This window comes from Nothobranchius furzeri, chromosome 8, assembly GCF_043380555.1.
Source record: "Nothobranchius furzeri strain GRZ-AD chromosome 8, NfurGRZ-RIMD1, whole genome shotgun sequence".
In the NCBI taxonomy this organism is placed as follows: domain Eukaryota; kingdom Metazoa; phylum Chordata; class Actinopteri; order Cyprinodontiformes; family Nothobranchiidae; genus Nothobranchius; species Nothobranchius furzeri.
In genome coordinates, this window is record NC_091748.1 from 64,688,997 (window position 1) to 64,708,512 (window position 19,516).

Sequence of the window (19,516 nt, forward strand, 5' to 3'; positions counted from 1 at the left end):
TTGGATTCAGGTTATGGACTTGGAGAAAAATAAACAAGCACTCGCGGTGGCGTTGGCACTATCTGGAAGAGCAAGAGAAGTCGCGATGGAAATATCGGTGGATGATTTGAATGAAGATGACGAAATGCAGACATTACTTGAAAACTTGATTTATTTCTTAAAGAAGAAAAGGACAATCATGTAAAGGAGATTGTACAAAGACTTGGAAGAAAAATATCAAAGGTTGACCCTGCTGTTTTCTTTTGGACGGGTCAAGAAGGCAATGTTGTTGGAGTACTTGCTTGTCATGTGGATGACTTCATTTGGGGAGGAACAGAGAGCTTCTCTTCAACAGTGATACCCCAGCTAAGAGCTGCATTTCAAGTTGGCCGTGAAGAGCAGAACAACTTCAGTTATGTGGGAATGGATTTTGTTACTATTGACAAAAAGGTACACATACACCAGGAAACCTACATCCAGCAACTGCAGCCCATACATGTGGACCCCCAACGCACTGTACAACAAGAGTCACTTCTCCTACCAGGAGAAAAGGATCAACTCAGATCCAAACTGGGTCAGCTTCTTTGGGTGGCAAGACAAACCAGGCCAGATATAATGTTTGACGTAAGCATGTTGGCGTCAAGCATGAAGGATGCAACTGTGAACACAATTCATGAAACTAACAGAGTAGTGTGCAAGTTGAAGACAGTGTAACTTTGAACTTTGGACAACTGGGCAGAGACAGCGATCTCAAGATTGCTGTGTTCAGTGATGCTTCTTTTGGAAATCTTCCCGACGGAGGAACACAAGGAGGACATCTAATTGTCCTCATGGGGAAGGATGGAAAGTTTTCACCACTCTCCTGGCAGTCACGAAGAGTTAAGAGAGTTGTACGGAGCACACTAGCGGGCGAAACACTGGAAATGTCTGATGGAATTGATAATGCACTTTTCCTGTCTACATTGTTTTCAGAGTTGACAACTGGAGACTTAAAACATGCTGTCCCCATAATCTGTATTACAGACAACCATTCTCTTGTCGACGCACTCAAGTCAACGAAGTCGGTCTCTGAAAAAAGACTTTGCCTTGAAATGAGCAGCATAAGGGAGCTCATTCAAACCCAAAAGGTTGAGCAAGTGTTGTGGCACAGCGCCAAAGCTCAACTTGCAGACTGTCTCACAAAAAAGGGGGCATCCTGCTTTCAGCCACTGAAAACGCTGAGTGAAGGACAATGGACTTTTGAATTTAAAAAAAAGTATTAAACCTATCTGGTCTCATATATCAGTCAGTTGGTTTTGTTTGTTTTTGAAAGAGCACATCTTTATAGGTGTAAGTGATAAAAATAATTTCTTTTAAAAGGATAGGTGAGATTGTTAATAATGCTTTTATGTTAAACAAATGTCCTGTTGGCATATATGCTTTTATTCTGAAAGTGTGTGGTTGTTTCCGGAGGAATCCCCTTTTTGTGCGGGAGTTGGATGGTGTCATGGCGGAATAAAAGAGAAGTTCTTAATAGAGTATCAGTCTAATTTATTGAGTAACAATTTCCTCATCAAAAACCCCTCCAAATGACGGACATGGCCATTGGCAAATCGACAAGCGTGCCAGTTCAGTGGCCAAGCCACCAGGAAATGTTGCGGTTTTTATGCCGCTGGCGTGTAGGCAGCATAAGCCACTTTCTTGTTCACCGTCTTCTTCATGTTCCATGATGCTTTGCTGGGAATCTAGGGTTACATCGAAAAATTGATTGAATTCACACAGGTGGGGGAGGGATTTCATCAAATCCAATTTATAATTTGAAAGGATTTCTCAAGAAAGGAACCTATATCTCAGAACAAACGACGTCTATAGTGCCACGGTAATATTTTATTCATATATGGGCCTGTACTCGCTCTGGAAGGTTTAAAATTGCACGGTACAGCTCCTTTAAATCAAAATCCAAAGCCAGGAAGGTTGAAAAGGCAGTTAAATAAAACTTCAATGTCTTCAACACAAAGTGTCCATGCATACGCAGCATGCACAAAGTGTTGACAGTGGGCTCGTTTCTACTGCAGGTGTGTGTTCACTTAGTGAGTCGAGCCGATAGGTCTGCAACATGGCAGCCTGTGTTTAATGAGACTGGGACAGAAAGCTCTGCCTAGCTCCAGTCTTTCCTCCTCTGTAGTGCGGCTGGTCAGTCTACGATTGGTGACAAATTTGATCCAGAGCCCCATCCTTCACTGTCCTTTTGGACGCTGACAGAATAGGGTTCAGTAAATTGGGGAGGGGCAGGAGATGGGAAAAAAGACAACCGGGTGAGTTAACGGATGACTGGTTAAACTAAACATGGAGAAGAAAGGAAGACCAAGAGAGAGAATGAGGTTTAACTTTTGAGGTGGGCGTTATACAGATCTACTGCACCATCCCATCACCATTGACAGGAAATGTAGGTGGAAACAAATTTCCTGAGAGATCTCCACTAAATTAAAAGCAATTAGACTGTGACTGGTCTTTAATGACTCTAAAGTCAATATCAAAGTTTCAAATCTAGATTTAAATCCGATAAGAAAACAATCAAGTTCAATGTCTGCCTAACTGTTAAAAGGTCCACTGACTCTCAGTATTCAAACGATCTCATAGTGGTCTTGTCATAATGATCTCGAACACCAATGCTGCAACTTTCATCAGAGAAGAGGAATGTCAAAGCGCTGCTCATCGAACGAGTCTTCACATTCCTCCAACTGTGTGCTGTGCTGTCGATTTGTGGGCCTCGGTTAGTGGTGCAGAACACACCACTCTTCTTTATCAAACGGAGACAACGTGAGCGGGAGATGCTCCCTTGAGCATTGAAGCCAGGGCCACTGGTTCTTAAATTACAAGTGGCCACATGGGTAAAGGAGGAATGCGGAAAATGAGAGCGAGTGAGAAGGGAGGGAGATGTACTTTTGCAAACTGGCACCTCATAAATCTGACATACAGCCAAGCCAAGTAATGAGGAGGCAGAGAGGAAACCCACCCACACACACACACACACACACACACACACACACATCGAGACGGAGTAAACAGGGAAAGGATGGCAGAATGTAAAGAAAGGAGACAAGGTGGGGGGAGTTTCTTCCAGAGGACAATGTAGTTGGACTTCCTGTACAAGCGTACCCATGCCCTGTCAATTTCATGCTCAGCAGCCCACAGGGAGGGAGGCTGTTTGCGTCAGAGCAGGGATGCAAGTGTATAGTTGGTGTCGGTAACAGATGGTGTGCAGCTCAGATCTGCGCTGCTTTTATAGTTTGATATAATCTATTGCTGCATCCCTTAAGAGGAGCAAAGAACCTGAGCAGAAAATCTGAGGGTGCTGCAGACTTGCACATCGGATTCCATTTTATTTAAAGTCTCCATTTGTCAACAGAGCGAGGGGATGATGAGGATGGTGATGGGAAATACTTAAGGTGTCATCTTTTACTTCCACACTTCATAACTTGTTTTAAGTGTCTCTTTAAGCCTGATTTATACTTCTCCGTCTTTGTTGGTGCGGAGACACGCAACGCCGTTATGCGTCGGCACGAGGGCTCTCCGTCAGTGTAACGTCGAGCAATGGTCAGTTTAGGTACTGTTTGACCATTCAACATCTGGTCAAAAAGGAGACACGAGACTGCATATATTCCCTTTAAATTAGCCTGCCTTCCTCACACCAGCTGGAGCTCAGAGCCTGCAGCTCTGACAGAGATAATGAAATCATAACAATAACATTCTCTCCTTCCAAGGTCTCTCACAGAGCACGCTTCTTATCCAAGACTCCTTGCCTCACAGAAGAACAGAAGAAAGAAGATTTTTTAAATTAAATATGAACTTCTAAAATTTACAAGCTAGATAATCATTAAATAAACGTTTGTTTATAGTTACTTACAATAATTATAAAATAATGAAATGTTCATTAATCTTGGCTCAATGATATATGTTTCAGCATTTTACTTGACAAGGTCATAACATTTGCACTCACACATGAACCAAGTTAAATCCATCACACATAATTAGCCTTTGCCCCAGATCAGAGCTTCTGGATCAAAGGCGTGTTTCTGAGATTCTTGGTAATATCCTCAAACTTGTCAACCTCTGGTTGGCTACATAATCATAACATGAGTACATTAACACCAGATCACTCTGGTGATTCTTCAGTTCTAGAGAAGCTTCAGGCCGGCCACCTGAGGCAAAAACCTCTTTAACCCACCAAAGCTTTTGACACGTCGTCAAAACCTTTTTGCACCTGCAAAGCTGATACAACAAAATAGTTCCTGCAGAACAAGCTGATTTGTTCTACTCCTTAAGAGTTATTCCTGAGACGCAAACTAGTTCCAACTGTCGTTACCTGGAGATGACTCTGGACTGCCTGGTCGTACTGCAAGTTAATCTACGGATTTCGGTACCTGGGGTCTCCGAACAACCCCCCCAAAAAATTATTTTACATCCAGAACTCACCTCTCCTAGATACAGGGTATCCGCAGGTTTAAGTGAGCCAAATTTAAGACTTTTTAAGACCTTTTTTAAGGCCACTTTGACCAAATTTAAGCTATTTTAAAATTAAATTTAAGCTTTAATTTCCAGCTATTGCCTGGAACCGGTGCCAACCACGTCGCGAACGTGGGATTAGCCATCCAGTTACCATTTTTTTTATAAAGCAAGAATGGGGATTTGAATATATTCCCATACATTTCAAACATGATGTCAAAATTATGGAATTGGTATGCTATTCTAAAATTTTGCTTAAGTTCAAAGGGTTTGGGGGGGTTGGGCTTATAAGCTTATGCTTCTGCCTGCACCCATTCTTAGCATTGTGTAAGTTGTGTGTTTGCTTGTAAACCTGCACATGTTTCTTTGTTATACTATTATATTGTTCTATTGATTTTAATTTCTCATTAAACTTCTCATTAAACCATTGTTATACTATTATATTGTTCTATTGATTTTAATTTCTCATTAAACTTCTCATTAAACCATTAAACTTGCACTTCCCCATGGCGCAAGCTCCCACTAGTTTAACCAGCTAATGTGCTCATCTAAAAATAGCCCCCTTTCACAACCAACTGAATGTGTACGGTTCCGCTTACGCCAACATCATTCACAAAAAATGCTGAAGACTAACTAGAAATTCACGAAAATTTTATAGAAATAAAAGAATCTTGTTTATTGAGTCTTTGAAAATTTAAGACCTTTGGAAACTGTATTTAAGCATTATTTGTCATTTTTAAGGATTTTTAAAGGCCTTAAATTTGGAAAAGCTAATTTAAGACTTTTTAAGGACCCGCGGATACCCTGTAGATACGGAAGTTCTGACTAACATCTCATTCACACATAGGTTTCATGCATCACAACTAATTCCATCCATCGCAGTACATGCTTAGTTAAATTGTCATGTTTTAATTGTTGGAAAATAAATACTTACTTTTATAAACCTGTTTTCTGAATCAAAACGAAGTGTGTACAACCCCCTAATAAATAAAGAATCCTAGAATATTCTGGTTAAAGCACAATAAAGACCAGGCAGGGTGATGTTCTATATTTAGATAGAGCATCCCAGCTTATTGGTCATAAGTAGAGGTAATATCTATTGAGCTCTTAAAGCACTTAATTTACCAAACCCTACAACAGGCTCACAGAGGGTGACGGACATGCCCAAAATTTTAAGCATCTGTTGGAAGTGACGGATACCGCAGGCTTGTGATTGGTCAGGACACCGCTTCCTGTAAATTCCTCACCAGCACCGCTGTAGCTCAGTTAAAAAGTAAACAGATACTTAGCGGCAGACCCAGAATAGACTGAAGAACGCATCGTAGAAAAAGTCTGAAAATAAGAACATTTATTCACTCGTGAGTGAAGGAGTACAAAATATGGAGCAAACACGGACGGAAACGATGGGAAATGTGGGTTTAGAGGTGGCGACCGCATGAAGAGGTGGAGGAGAATGAAGGACAAACTTCACCATGTTATCAAGTCTCTGAAATATATAAACACATTAGTAAATACACTATCGTGGACCGGATACTTGAGTGTTATGGTGGCAGGATACCACAAAACAGCACTACACCCTCTGTTGTCCTGGTGGGGAATTGCTTTGCAACACTCAGCTCCCTGAACAGAAGTTCGAATGTGAAAACCTTTCAGACACTCCGTGTGCATCTCTCCGTTGCGGAGCTCACGGAGAAGTATAAATCAGGCTTTACCATTTTATAATCATGTCATCAGTCAGAGAAAACACATTCAGGTGTTGAGCAAATGGAAGTCTTCTCACCAGAGTTGCATTCTTGCCGTAGTCCACCCAGCGCAGCGTGGCAAAGTTTGTGGATTCTGCACAGTTGAAGCCGTGGTTGAAGCCAGCATGGTAGCCATATGGAAACGTGATCATGAACTCGCCTTCATTCTGAGTGATCTGTTCACATTCAAGGGAATAAAACAGAAAAAACGTGTTTAAAAGTTTGAAATTTTTTAGTAAGTTCTTATTTGATGTGCAAGTGCTGAAACTGTGTATGCTTTCTCAGACATGCAAAGTGGTGATTCATTCACCCAATTATTTCTTACAGCTGTGGTTCATGATTCACCAATAAATAAAAAAGTGCAAAACATTGTTATTACCCATGAGCCTCAGACATCAACCACTGTTTAAGTTTTAGAAACGATCTTCTCAGAAACAACTTTGCTCTAAACTTTACGTCTTTTACCCAAACGTGACCGCTGCTGCTGTATTTAGTGTCTTTCTGAGAGCTCAGTTTCATTGTTCAGCTGCTTAAGCTCTTTTTTTGAGTGTTTCCTTAAAACTTATATGTAACAGCAGATCTCAGCTTGTACATGAAGCCCTGCAATCAGGAGGCACATCAATTCTGACAGAAAAAAAAACAGGCACGAGGGAAGAAATGGGAAGAAGCTGAACTTCCTCAACAAACAGCAAAGGTTCAGATATCAAACCGTCAAATCCCTCCTCGCTCAGGCAAGAACAGAAGACAGTTTTATTTTTACACATGAATCGGGAAAGATACTGCAGGTGTGCTACACCCAACATGTTCGCTGTGATAATGACATCCTGAGGGGGGAGCGCTGGGATAAGTTCAGTGAAGGGGGTCTTTGGATGCCTGCCCTGCACCTTTTTTTTGTGGCTGCACTTTTTCCCTTTAACCACGGTTGTGGTGCTGAGAGCGGAGTCAAAAACAGTGAAAAGATGGCAACTAGTTTTCTGTGACAGGCACAAGTGATGATCTTTCCCCACAGTTGCGTCATTGCTGAGTCATTCAGAACGAGCCCACCTTTCTGCAATTCCACGCAGAGAAAAGTCCGTAAAAATAGATAACTTCACTTTTTCTTTCCCATCTTAGACATTTCATACTCCTATACCAACCTCCTCGTCACAGTGGTTGCTGTGGTTACAAGGAGGTTGAAAACGGATAAATAAATAAATAAATAAATTTTAAAAAGACCATCAAATGTTGCTGCATCCATTCATTCATCAAGTAAAGCTACCTTGATGCCTGTGAAGGCGTAATGGCTGAAAAGCACAACAACAGCTCCTAGATTCTGATGTATTTAGCCATTTACCATTATACTGGAGATGAATTAAAAAGTCAACATGTGCAGAGATAATTTTCCACTCACTCTGTCAAACGGAATGCCGTATTTCTTCAGGATGGACGGCGATATCAGCGTCATTTTGTGGCGGAGGAAGGCGTCACAGCCCTGGCAGCTGCCGGGGAAAAAACCTGCGAGGGATGATTTTTTTTTGGGGGGGGGGGGGGGGGGGGGGGGGGGGTTAGTGACAATGAAAACTTAAGAAATTTCATTAAAATGCAGAACTGGAACTCAACTACAGAAAAAACTTACAGCTGCCTCATATCCAACTTTAGGTGGTTATACTGACACACGATGAAAGAACTGCCTTCTACTGTCTGTCACTTCATCGTAAGATGTTCTTGGGACAAAGAAGCAGAGATGGGGACTTGTGGCATCAACAAGTCATCTCCATGTGGTGTTTTTCTTTGGTTCAGCAATTACAACCAGGTGATTTCAATTAGCACAGTGAATGAATCTTGTTAGGTGCTTGGCAGAACAAAATCATGGCATGGAGTTGACTTGTTGATGCCACAAGTCTCCATCTCTGCAAATAAGTGAAATCCCATGTCAAGCACGAAACTGCCTATAAATCTAGACAGACCGCAGCTGAAGGATTTTGCTCTGCATGTCGGTCTAGCCACCCTCCATAGGAGCCTCAGCAGGTCTACCATTGGCCTGAGCAGTGTTGCATTGTGCCAATCACAACGCTCTATCGGTTTGGTGGGAGGGACAATACCACGAAGTGGAACAACTAAGATGGCGATGGCTTGAAAAGGCTTTGGCATCAACTTTCGACTATTTAGATGTAATGTCCAGAAAGGGTAATTTTTCATCTACAGTTTGACCTCTTCAGTCTCCGGCCATCTGCAGACAAAATTCTGCATCTGTGTGCTTTATCTATATTCCAAGCTGCAAGAAAGATTCTGCAAGTGCATGCTGACATCTCGGGATCACGACATTGTCAACATGCTCCCTTCCCAAGGTTCTTCTCTGCCAAACTGCTGCTATCTAGTCTTTTCTTCACAGAATAAAGAATGACCTTTTATAATAATGAACAATTATAAATAATGAAGTGTTAAAATAATGATGAAATGAACAATATGGTTAAATGAAATACTTAAATAACCATATAATGAATGGACAAGGTGTTAAATGAAATGTTTGATTAATCTGTGCCTAAATTAATATGGCTGAAATGAATATGTCCTTGCAATATCTATTTGTCTGATAATCAGCGTACATGACTTGACAAGCTCACACACTCATACACACTAGTGATGTGTCGGTCGCGAATGAACCGGCTCTAAGAGTCGGCTCAATAAAGTGAACGATGGGAGCCGGCTTGTCATTGGGAGCCGTTCACACATTCAAAGATCAAGCAGGTTGATATTCTATTTATATAGAATCATCACATCTTATTGATCATAATTAACACCCCAATCGTCATATCTCTACATAGACTTAGGCTGTTCTTTGAGTCAAGAGCAGATCGAGTTACTTAAGTCCTTTATTTAGAAAATAATGCTGTTCCAAGAGCATGCAGACACAATTTGAACTAAATCTGTAGATCCTGCACCATGTCTATGGGTCGTGGCCAGACTATATGTTCAATTATATATGATGGCTTTCCAGGCCACCAAACTGCAGCTGAACAGTATAAAAAAGGAACCTGCTAAATGAAGCTATTTGCCTTGATGCTGAAGGTCAGGAATCATCACAATTACCCTCACATACTTGTAACTAAACTTTGATGCTGCCTAAATTAGACAACATCAACTAAAAGAGAACTCATTTACATCTAAATACTGGAAAAGCAGAGTTGAAATAAACCACTACTTGGTGTTTATGTTCTTTTCTTTGTCAAGTTGAGTTAGTAGCTGTATGATCCTTTGATACATTTACAAGCATTGTTAATATAATAAGCAAATTGACACAATTAAGGAGATTTCATCATCTGAAAAATTAACTGACTATCATATTTGAGTTAATCCCATAAACTGGAACAGAACAATCCATTCCTCCTTAATTTAGTGCCTTGAGTGTGCTTTAATCACGTTACCACAGATGACGGAAATGCAACAATTTAGTGGTTTTGGGTTTGATGTCAAGGAAAATCCGACAAACATCATTGTAGCACAAAGAACAGCTACAACACAAAAGTAAACATGGGGTCGTCGCCTAAAAAACTGAATAAGACCTGCTTTGTTGAATTTAAACACTCAAAGACTAAGAATGTTTACTTGGACACAATCAGTGTGAAATAACATGATGCTCTTTTGTTTAACTTTCTGCATGTTACGTTATAAAATAAACTGATTTCCTCAGAGGCCAAAACTACCTGGAGATGACGTTTTAAGGAAGACACGTTGGACTCTGAAAGCCTAAACTTGCTGTGTAACACAAAGGCCCGTTTGTACTGTAGACAGCCTCAGATGGCCTCGACATAATCAAAAGAAAGAACTTCTCCTTTGCCGCTCGCTCGTCCTTTACCATCTGTACCCGCCGGTGCCTCAGAGGAAGGGTTCGCCTGAGCCTCCACCAAGTTAAACTTTAATGTGACTGACAGCATAATTGGCACTCATTTCATCTTTCATTTTCACTGCATTGTTTCAGCCTCTTCCATCCTACAAAGCAAAAAGGTAGGGGGTGGGGGGGCTCTACTCTCTCATTGCCCTCCTGCTTGTTGGAGCTGATAAAAGGTGAATAATATGCTGACAGAGCCTGAGTATTAATCCCCATTAAAATGCAGCTGGCTCTCCAAGCTTTCCACAGGGTAATATTAACTTAAAGGTTTCATTTTGTCCTTTTCAGTTTGAGAATTAAGTGGCTCTCTCTTTAACCCCGTATGCTTCTGTCATTGTGGCCACCCTACACAAAGGGTCTGAAATTACTGCTTAAATAACGCAGAGATGTGGAGTGATTGACACACAGCTGCCAAAGCAGGGTCCTCTTTAGAAGAAACACCACCAGTCACTTTAGGACCTTACAAACGCAGCTTCCAACAATGGCTGTGATGGGTCAGTGGGTGCCTGTTAAACAGTACTGGCACTGCGTTCCTCCTATTGGCAGCCGATTGGATAGGGAAAGAAAAAGCATCGGATCTAGCTGAAAGAGTGATAAAGGTCCTTGCACTTATTGTGTTTTAATTAGGTTAGACTGAGGCTCAGCATTCATGGGAAATGATGAAATCACATCCAGGTCATAACCCTGTCAGCATCAAACTTTGCGTGCTTGAAGAAAAGGTCAGTCTTTAACAAGAGTTTGTTTGGTAAGAATATAAAGTTATGCTAAGAATGCTCATCCAAAATGTAGGAACCCTGGAATCCCTGCACCGGCGTCCGGTGCACCTTTGGGCTGTTTTCTGGTCCTTGCAAGGTGGTTCTCCAGGTTTATCCAACCATCCGCATGGCTACATCCCATGCTGTGTGCTTGATCACTTTTAACCTCAGCATGGTTATCTTAAACAGGTCTTTCACTTATATTTTTAATACATTTGCAGGAGTCTACAGTAGGAATGAATGCCTTGTAATTTCTCCTCCTTGAACCGTCACCTTATCGTGGTGGAGGAGTTTGAGTGCCCTAATGATCCTAGGAGCTATGTTGTCTGGGGCACTTTATGCCCCTGGTAGGGTCTCCCATGACAAATTGGTCTTAGGTGAAGGGTGAGACAAAGAACGGTTCACAGGATCTTTCATGGAAGTAAAGTCAAAGAGTCGGAGTACCCGGCCCGGAGGGTTACCGGGGTCCCACCCTGGAGCCAGGCCTGGGGTTGGGGCCCATGAGCGAGCGCCTGGTGGACGGGCTTTCGCCCATGGGGCCCGGCCGTGCCCAGCCCGAACCGGATACATGGGCTCATCCAACTGTGGACCCACCACCCGCAGGAGGATCATGAAGGGTCCGGTGCAATGTAGATCGGGTGGCAGACCAAGGCGGGAGCCTTGGCGGTCCGATCCCCGGACAAGAACACTGATTTTTGGGACATGGAACGTCACCTCGCTGGCGGGGAAGGAGCAGGAGCTTGTGGCAGAGGTTGAGCGGTACCGGCTAGATATAGTCGGACTCACCTCGACACATAGCTTTGGCTCTGGAACCCAAGTCCTTGAGAGGGGTTGGACACTCTCCTTTGCTGGAGTTGCTCTGGGTGAGAGGCGGAGGGCTGGGGTTGGCTTTTTGTTAGCCCCAAGGCTCTCTGCCTGTGTGTTGGGGTTTACCCCGGGGGACGAGAGGGTAGCTTCCCTGCGGCTTCAGGTTGGGGAACGGGTCCTGACTGTTGTTTGTGCTTATGAGCAAAATATAAGTTCAGAGTACCCACCCTTTTTGGAGTCCCTGGGACGAGTGCTAGATAGTACTCCATCAGGGGACTCCATTGTCCTGCTGGGGGACTTCAATGCTCACGTGGGCAATGACAGCTTGACCTGGAGGGGTGTGATTGGGAGGAACGGCCAGCCTGATCTGAACTCGAGTGGTGTTTCGTTATTGGACTTCTGTGCAAGCCGCAGTTTGGCCATAACGAACACCATGTTCAAACATAAGGATGCCCATCGGTACACTTGGTACCAGGGCAGCCTAGGTCACAGGTCGATGATAGACTTTGTAGTCTTTGCATCATCTGACCTGCGGCCGTATGTTTTGGACACCTGAGTGAAGAGAGGAGCGGAGCTGTCAACTGATCACCACCTGGTGGTGAGTTGGATCAGATGGCAGGGGAAGATGCCACGTAGACCTGGCAGACCCAAACGCATAGTGAGGGTCTGCTGGGAACACCTGGCAGAAGAACCTGTTAAGACGGTCTTCAACTCCCACCTCCGGCAGAGCTTTGACCGCATCCCTAGAGCAGTGGGGGACATTGAATCCGAGTGGGCCTTGTTCCACTCTGCGATTGTTGAGGGGGCTGTTGCTAGCTGTGGTCGCAAGGTGGCCGGTGCCAGTCGTGGTGCCAACCCCCGTACCCGCTGGTGGACACCAGAGTTTCGGGGAGCCGTCAGGCTGAAGAAGGAGGCCTACAGGGCGTGGCTGGTCTGTGGGTCTCCGGAGGCAGCAGACAGGTACCGGATAGCCAAGCGGGGTGCAGCAGTGGCAGTTGCCGAGGCAAAATCTCGGGCGTGGGAGGAGTTTGGTGAGGCCATGGAGAAAGACTATCGATCAGCTCCAAAGAGATTCTGGCAAACTGTCCGGCGCCTCAGGAGAGGAAGGCAGCAACTCGCTCACACTGTTTACAGTGGGGATGGGGAGCTGCTGATGTCAACTGGGGCTATAGTCAGACAGTGGAAGGAATATTTTGAGGAGCTCCTCAATCCCACCTATGTGCATTCCGAGAAGGAACCAGAGCCGGAAGACCTGGGGATGGACTGTCCAATCTTGGGGGCAGAAGTTGCTGAGATAGTCAAACAACTACACAGCAGCGGAGCCCCGGGGATGGATGAGGTTAGTCCTGGGTATCTCAAGGCTATGGATGTTGTAGGGCTGTCATGGTTGACATGTCTCTGCAACATTGCGTGGTCATCGGGGGCAGTTCCTGTGGAGTGGCAGACCGGGGTGGTGGTCCCCATCTTTAAGAAGGGTGACCTGAGGGTGTGTTCCAACTATAGGGGGATCACACTCCTCAGCCTCCCTGGAAAGGTCTACTCCAAGGTACTGGAGAGGAGGGTCCGATCGATAGTTGAATCTCAGATTGAGGAGGAGCAATGTGGTTTTCGTCCTGGCCGTGGAACTGTGGACCAGCTCTATACTAGGGCTGCAACAACGAATCGATAAATTCGATGAAAATCGATTACTAAAAGCGTTGGCAACGAATTGCGTCATCGATTCGTTGTGTCGCACAACTCTTCCAAAAGCGCCCCCCCCCCCCTTCCCGCCCGCCGTTGCGCGCAGACCAGAGCAAGTCAGATCAGCGCGAGGGAGGGCCAGCAGATCAGCGCGAGGGAGAGCCGCAGATCAGCGTGAGGGAGAGCCGGCAGATCAGCGCGAGGGAGAGCCGCAGATCAGCGTGAGGGAGAGCCAGTACCGGCAGATCAGCGCGAGGGAGAGCCGGCAGACTTGCGCTGCTGCGAACCGGTTCCGCATTGTCGCGCAGTGATCCAGGCAGCTGCTTCCAGCGCACGGTCCATTCTCAAAGTGGCGCAACCAAAAAACTATAATTAGCACACGATCGTTCATGTCCGCACATGTTCTCTATTTTCTGTCTTATTTGTGCCTGAAGCTCGCTACTGCGGAGCTCATCACCTGTGCTGTGGTGATGTCACCTCACGCAGCATCGAAAACGCGCTCTGCGCTTTTCGGTCAGGAGATCCCTTTGATCTGCTCAAAAGTAACTGATGAGGTGAAAAGGTAAGAATCCAGGCAACAGATTTTCTGGAGAATTATGAGGAGATGCAGGAAGATGAGAGACAGACAGGACAGGAAAATAGTTAAATAAAAACAAGAAAACAAAACAAAGTGTTGAAAAGTCAAATGTAGGTAGATTTATCTCCACGACATGTTTTTACCAGTAAAAAACAATAAGTTATACACATGTCATATTTATACATCTGATACAATTCAGATCACCTTCAAAACTCAGTCACACACCCAGGGCCGTTTCAAGACATTTTGGGGGCCAAGGCAAAATGCCCCCCCCCCCCCCCCCATAACTGGGCTCCCCAGAAGCCTCTGTGTAATTCATGCCCTCTCCAGGAGTGTTAGTTATACAGTGTTTATAAAAGCCCCTCAGACATTACTGACATGTTCTAATATTATCAGATGAAAAACTAAATTATCAGACATGCTGTCTCATCTGCTTCTTTAAAAAACTTGCAAAAAGTAACAAAACCATTTGAAAGCCACTATTTGTGGATTCTCTGAAAGTTTCCATGGAGTGTGTGACAACTTATTTTTTCATTGATCCTATCGTCTAATCTCACAGCTGAAACAAGCATCCTTAATAATCTGTGCACAGGAAGCTTACCGATGCTGTAGTAAAACAAAAGGTATAATAATTTATTATTAATAAAACCTTGTTGCAGCACTAAAGCAGAAAAATTAGATTTTGCATTAAATATGCAAAATATTTACATATGAATTGTTTTAGAGCCCTTTAATTGGCAGAATCTGATATTAATTTAGTTCTTACAAAAAATGGGTCCCAACATGGTTTGTGTGGCGTTGCCATAGTGTGACGTCATAGGCACAGATCCCCTGTCCTCTTGTTTGGAAATGGAAATATGGTCACCCTATATCAAACAAACTGTCCACCCGGGCTTTTGCGCTGCACAGAGACGCTTCGCTGCCTACGACTGAATGTCAGTTGAGAGTCAGTCTCATGCAGACTGACCAATGAAGAGAGGGCCTCAAGTTAAGACCCTCTCCTCATTGGTCAGTCCACACGAGGTGGGTCAAAGGTTACTCTGGGCGGGTTACGTGTTGTCAGGCATTCAAGTATTGAGTATATTTACTGCATATTACAGTAAAATATTCTGTATGTGACCATATTATGGTGATCCTTGGGTCGAGATGATGGAGCCCTTGAATATTGTTGCCCAGGGTACAACAAAGTGTTAATCTGGCCCTGGTTCCGCCGTCACATTCCCGCAGAAACTGGTTGATCACACCGGGGCCAGACTACTAGCATGTGGTTTTACAACCACAATGTCCTCAGAAGCAAAAACGCTTTTAAAAGGGAGGGAGGAGTCCTAACTGTTGCTGCAGGCGTGTTGTGTGAGAGTGCAGTTATATACTGGTTAATATATTTTTGGGTTCAGTTGCTTTCATGTGGCCTAATGTGAGTCTATTTGGGATCATTGGAATGATCAGCAGCATTTCTTGATGTGACTTTATGGCAGTTGCCCAGGGCATCATCGCAAGGAGGATGGCATTCATTTACTTTTGTTTTATTTGGTATTTTTTCAGTCAGTTTTGGAAATAGTGATCAATTTTGATTAATTCACAGCCTATGTTTAATTACATTTAAAATAAATATTAACAGATGAGATCAAACAAAACAGATGAGAATTGCCCTTAAGCTGTTTAACTTGGACCAAGCATTTTAGATCACAGATAGATGTAGCTTAGGGTCTCTGTCTATACACCTTATAAGACAATTTAGGTGATGGCATGTTGTTTTTCTGCTATTGAACTGTTTTCTAATAATGTTGTGTTAAATAAAGTGAAGGAAGGAGAGAAATAACGTTTCCCTAGCAGTTTTTAAAAATTTCCCCATGTAATCCGATTAATCGATTAATCGTGTCGAGACCCCATCCGATTAATCGATTATCCAAATAATCGTTTGTTGCAGCCCTACTCTATACCCTTGCAAGGGTGATGGAGGGGGCATGGGGGTTTGCCCAACCAATCCACATGTGTTTTGTGGATTTGGAGGTTTATGACCATGTCCCCGGGGGCACCCTGTGGGGGACGCTCCAGGAGTATGGGGTGGGTGGCTTTCTGTTAAGGGCCATTCAGTCCCTTTACCAGAGGAGCGTGAGTTTGGTCCGCATAGCTGGTAGTAAGTCTGACCTGTTCCCGGTGAGGGTTGAACTCCACCAGGGCTGCCCTTTGTCACCGGTTCGGTTCATTACCTTTATGAACAGAATTTCTAGGCGCAGCCATGGTGTGGAGTGTGTCGAGTTTGGTGGCAGGAGAATCTCGTCTCTGCTTTTTGCGGATGATGTGGTCCTCCTAGCTTCATCCAGCTCTGACCTTCAGCTCTTGCTGGGTAGGTTCGCGGCCGAGTGTGAAGCGGCTGGGATGAGGATCAGCACCTCCAAATCTGAGACCATGGTTCTCGACCGGAAAAGGGTGGCTTGCCAACTCCAGGTCGGGGAAGAGGTCCTACCTCAAGTGGAGGAGTTTAAGTATCTCGGGGTCTTGTTCACGAGTGAGGGTAGGAGCGATCGGGAGATCGACAGGTGGATTGGATCAGCATCTGCAGTGATGCAGAAGCTGAGCCGATCTGTCGTGGTGAAGAGGAGCTGAGCCAGTAAGCCAGGCTCTCGATTTACCGGTCGATCTACATCCCAATCCTCACCTATGGTCATGAGCTTTGGGTAATGACCGAAAGAACGAGATTGCGGATACAAGCGGCCGAAATGAGTTTCCTCCGTAGGGTGGCTGGGCTCAGCCTTAGAGATAGGGTGAGGAGCTCGGACATTCGGAAGGGACTCGGGAGTAGAACCGCTGCTCCTCCGGATCGAAAGGAGCCAGTTGAGGTGGTTTGGGCATCTGGTCAGGATGCCTCCTGGACGCCTCCCCGGGGAGGTGTTTCGGGCATGTCCTGCCGGCAGGAGGCCCCCGGGTCGACCCAGGACACGTTGGAGAGGTTACATCTCCAATCTGGTCTGGGAACGCCTTGGGGTCCTGCCGGAGGAGCTGGTGGAGAAGACTGGGGAGAGGACGGTCTGGAGCCCTCTCGTTGGGATGCTGCCTCCGCGACCCAACCCGGATAAGCGGAGGAAGACGACGACGACTACGCCTTGTAAGTTGTACTCTGGAGGTCTGACGCACTTGTTTGAGGACAGATTACTCCTACCTTTATGGCATTAGCTGACTTCAGCTGGTTCAGAATGTAGCAGCAAGGTTCCTGACCGGAGTTAATAGAAGACACCACGTTACACCTATTCTCTAATCTCTTCAGTGGTTGCTGGTTCAGTATAGGATCAATTTTAAAAAGTTTTCAAGTCTCTGCACAGTCAAGCCTCCTATCTGAGTGTGTTGCTCCGTTCGCTATCAACCTCCTTGTGCTCTCAGGTCCGCAAACCTAAAGTGAGCCTGAAGGAGTTCTGCCATGTTTTGGAGTTGCTAATGCTAACCGTTAGCTTCTACTAGACGAGACGCTCTCTGCTGTTTCCTGCTGAACAAACAACAGCTTTCCCCGTTGCGCGTCACTATGGGTGAATCCATAAATGTTATTTCCACACAAGTGAAACTTTTCAACTGTACAGTAGACATTTGTTGTAAAGAATGGTAAATGACTAATGGCCTGCACTCACATTGCACCTTTCTGAGTCAGAGGACTCCAAAACACTTTACAGGTGAAACTCAAAAAATGAGAATATGGTGTAAAAGTCCATTTATTTCAGTCATTCAACTTAGACTGAAAGACCATCTAAAGGCTCAGGAACCCTTTGCAGGTGTTCTGGATTCATTAGCTGATTAGAGGGTGACACTTTGGGTCTAGAATATTGAATCTTTTCACAATATTCTAATTGTCTGATATTTTAAAATGTGGGGTTTTCATAAGCTTTAAGGCATAATCATCACAATTATAACAGATAAAGGCTTGAAATATCTGGGTCTGCATCTAATGAGTATACCTCATATATTAGTTTCACTTTTTAAGTTGAACTAATGAAAAAATGAACTTTTGCACCATGTTTACTTTTTCCACATTAGACCTGTACAATACAGTCAGTCTTTCACACACATGGTGATGAGCTGCAGTGTAGCCACAGCCACCCTGGGGCAGACTGACAGACACTTAATCCATTTTTTTAATTAAATAAATTTTGGTGTTTACTAAAATGACTGGTGCATTTGTTAAGAATGAATGAATGAAGGAAGGAAAAAATAAATCATTGCTCTCACCTTGTGCCAGCCTCTCCAGCCTCTTGCCGTGCTCAGGTGGGATAGTGTACCTGCAGATAAAAGAGGTAAGGAGGCTCAGTTAGTTTAATTACTGAAATGCTGAAGAGTCTGACCTCTGCAAATCATGATGGAGTATTAGATAGTTCCAAACCGAATTCATTATATGAAAAAAAACCAAGTTCAACTTTATCAAATGAAAGCATTTTTGCATGTAACACAGATCACATTCTTCATATAATGAACTATGCTTGGTGTGTAAAGCAAATTCAAGCTTTGAACCTAAAATGAATAAATCAGAAAAATGCTCAAACACCAAAGTAAAAGTCCCACTGACCCAAGTGGGAAAACACGAACAAACGAGCTCTTAGTCACAGTCTGAACTGTTGCACGTCAGACCTCCACACTAAAAATAATCAGGGCTGTTTGTGTATTGCTAGCTGGCTGCACTTAACGTCCGCAAAGCTGTGTGGCTGGCTGTGGAGGGGGAAAAAAACCTCCTGCTGAGAACATTTGTGAAAATTACACGCAGACTCTAAAACACCTTCACAGTTTAAGCTAACATAACTGCATCAATCTCTAAAAAAATTGTGAAAAGGCTGTTTTGGAGGTGCATAGAGTGTGATGTGATTGGGAGGATAGAAGGAACAAGAGGAGGCTGTGATAGAAGAGATAAAATGACTAAATGCTAAAGAGCAGAAGCAGGATGGGTGACCGTTTGGGGAGTGCTGGCTTATTTCTCAGCCCCGAGCACTTAACAGTTTAGGAAATGAAGTTATGCTCGGTGCATCCTTCAGCCCTTTTTACCTACAACCTCTCCTTCACTCGCATTCTTTTTGAGACATCCATCCATTTTCTTCAGCTTTAACGGAGTCGGGTCGCAGGTCAGCAGCCTAAGCCGAGGGGCCCAGACCTCCGTCTCCTCGGCCATCTGGGCCAGCTCCTCCAGAGGAATCCCAAGACGTTTCTTGACTAGATGAGACAGTCTCCCCAGCGTGTCCTGGGTCTTCCTTTAGGTCTCCTCTTGGTAGGACGTGCCCGGAAAACCTCACCAGGGAGGCGTCCAGGACGCATCCTGACCAGATGCCCAAGCCACCTCAACTGGCTCCTCTCGATGTGGAGGAGCAGCGGGTCTACTCCGAGCCCCTCCCGAATGACCGGACTTCTCACCCAATCTTTAAGGGAGAGCGCAGCCACCCAGCAGAAGAAACTCGTTTTGGCCGTTTGTATCCACAATCTCGTTCTTTCAGTCACTACCCAAAGCTTATGACCATAGGTGAGGGTAGGAACATAGATCGACCAGTAAATCGAGAGCTTCGCCTTCTAGCTCAGCTCTCTTTTCACCACGACAGACCGGTACAACACCCGCATCACTCCAGACACAGCACCAATCCACCTGTCGATCTCATGC

General features: G+C 44.5%; 1 protein-coding gene across 1 annotated transcript in view; it reads right to left on the bottom strand.

The window, feature by feature from the left end:
* Positions 1–19,516, bottom strand: part of kdm4b (lysine (K)-specific demethylase 4B) — a 66,348-nt gene that overhangs the window by 23,953 nt on the left and 22,879 nt on the right. Inside the window, exons 6-8 of the mRNA XM_015970785.3 lie at positions 18,109–18,158; positions 7,597–7,700; positions 6,245–6,382 (exon numbers count right to left, since the gene is read on the bottom strand). Of these exons, the coding sequence (XP_015826271.3) occupies positions 6,245–6,382; positions 7,597–7,700; positions 18,109–18,158 (292 nt within the window). The remainder of the gene's footprint in view (positions 1–6,244; positions 6,383–7,596; positions 7,701–18,108; positions 18,159–19,516) is intronic.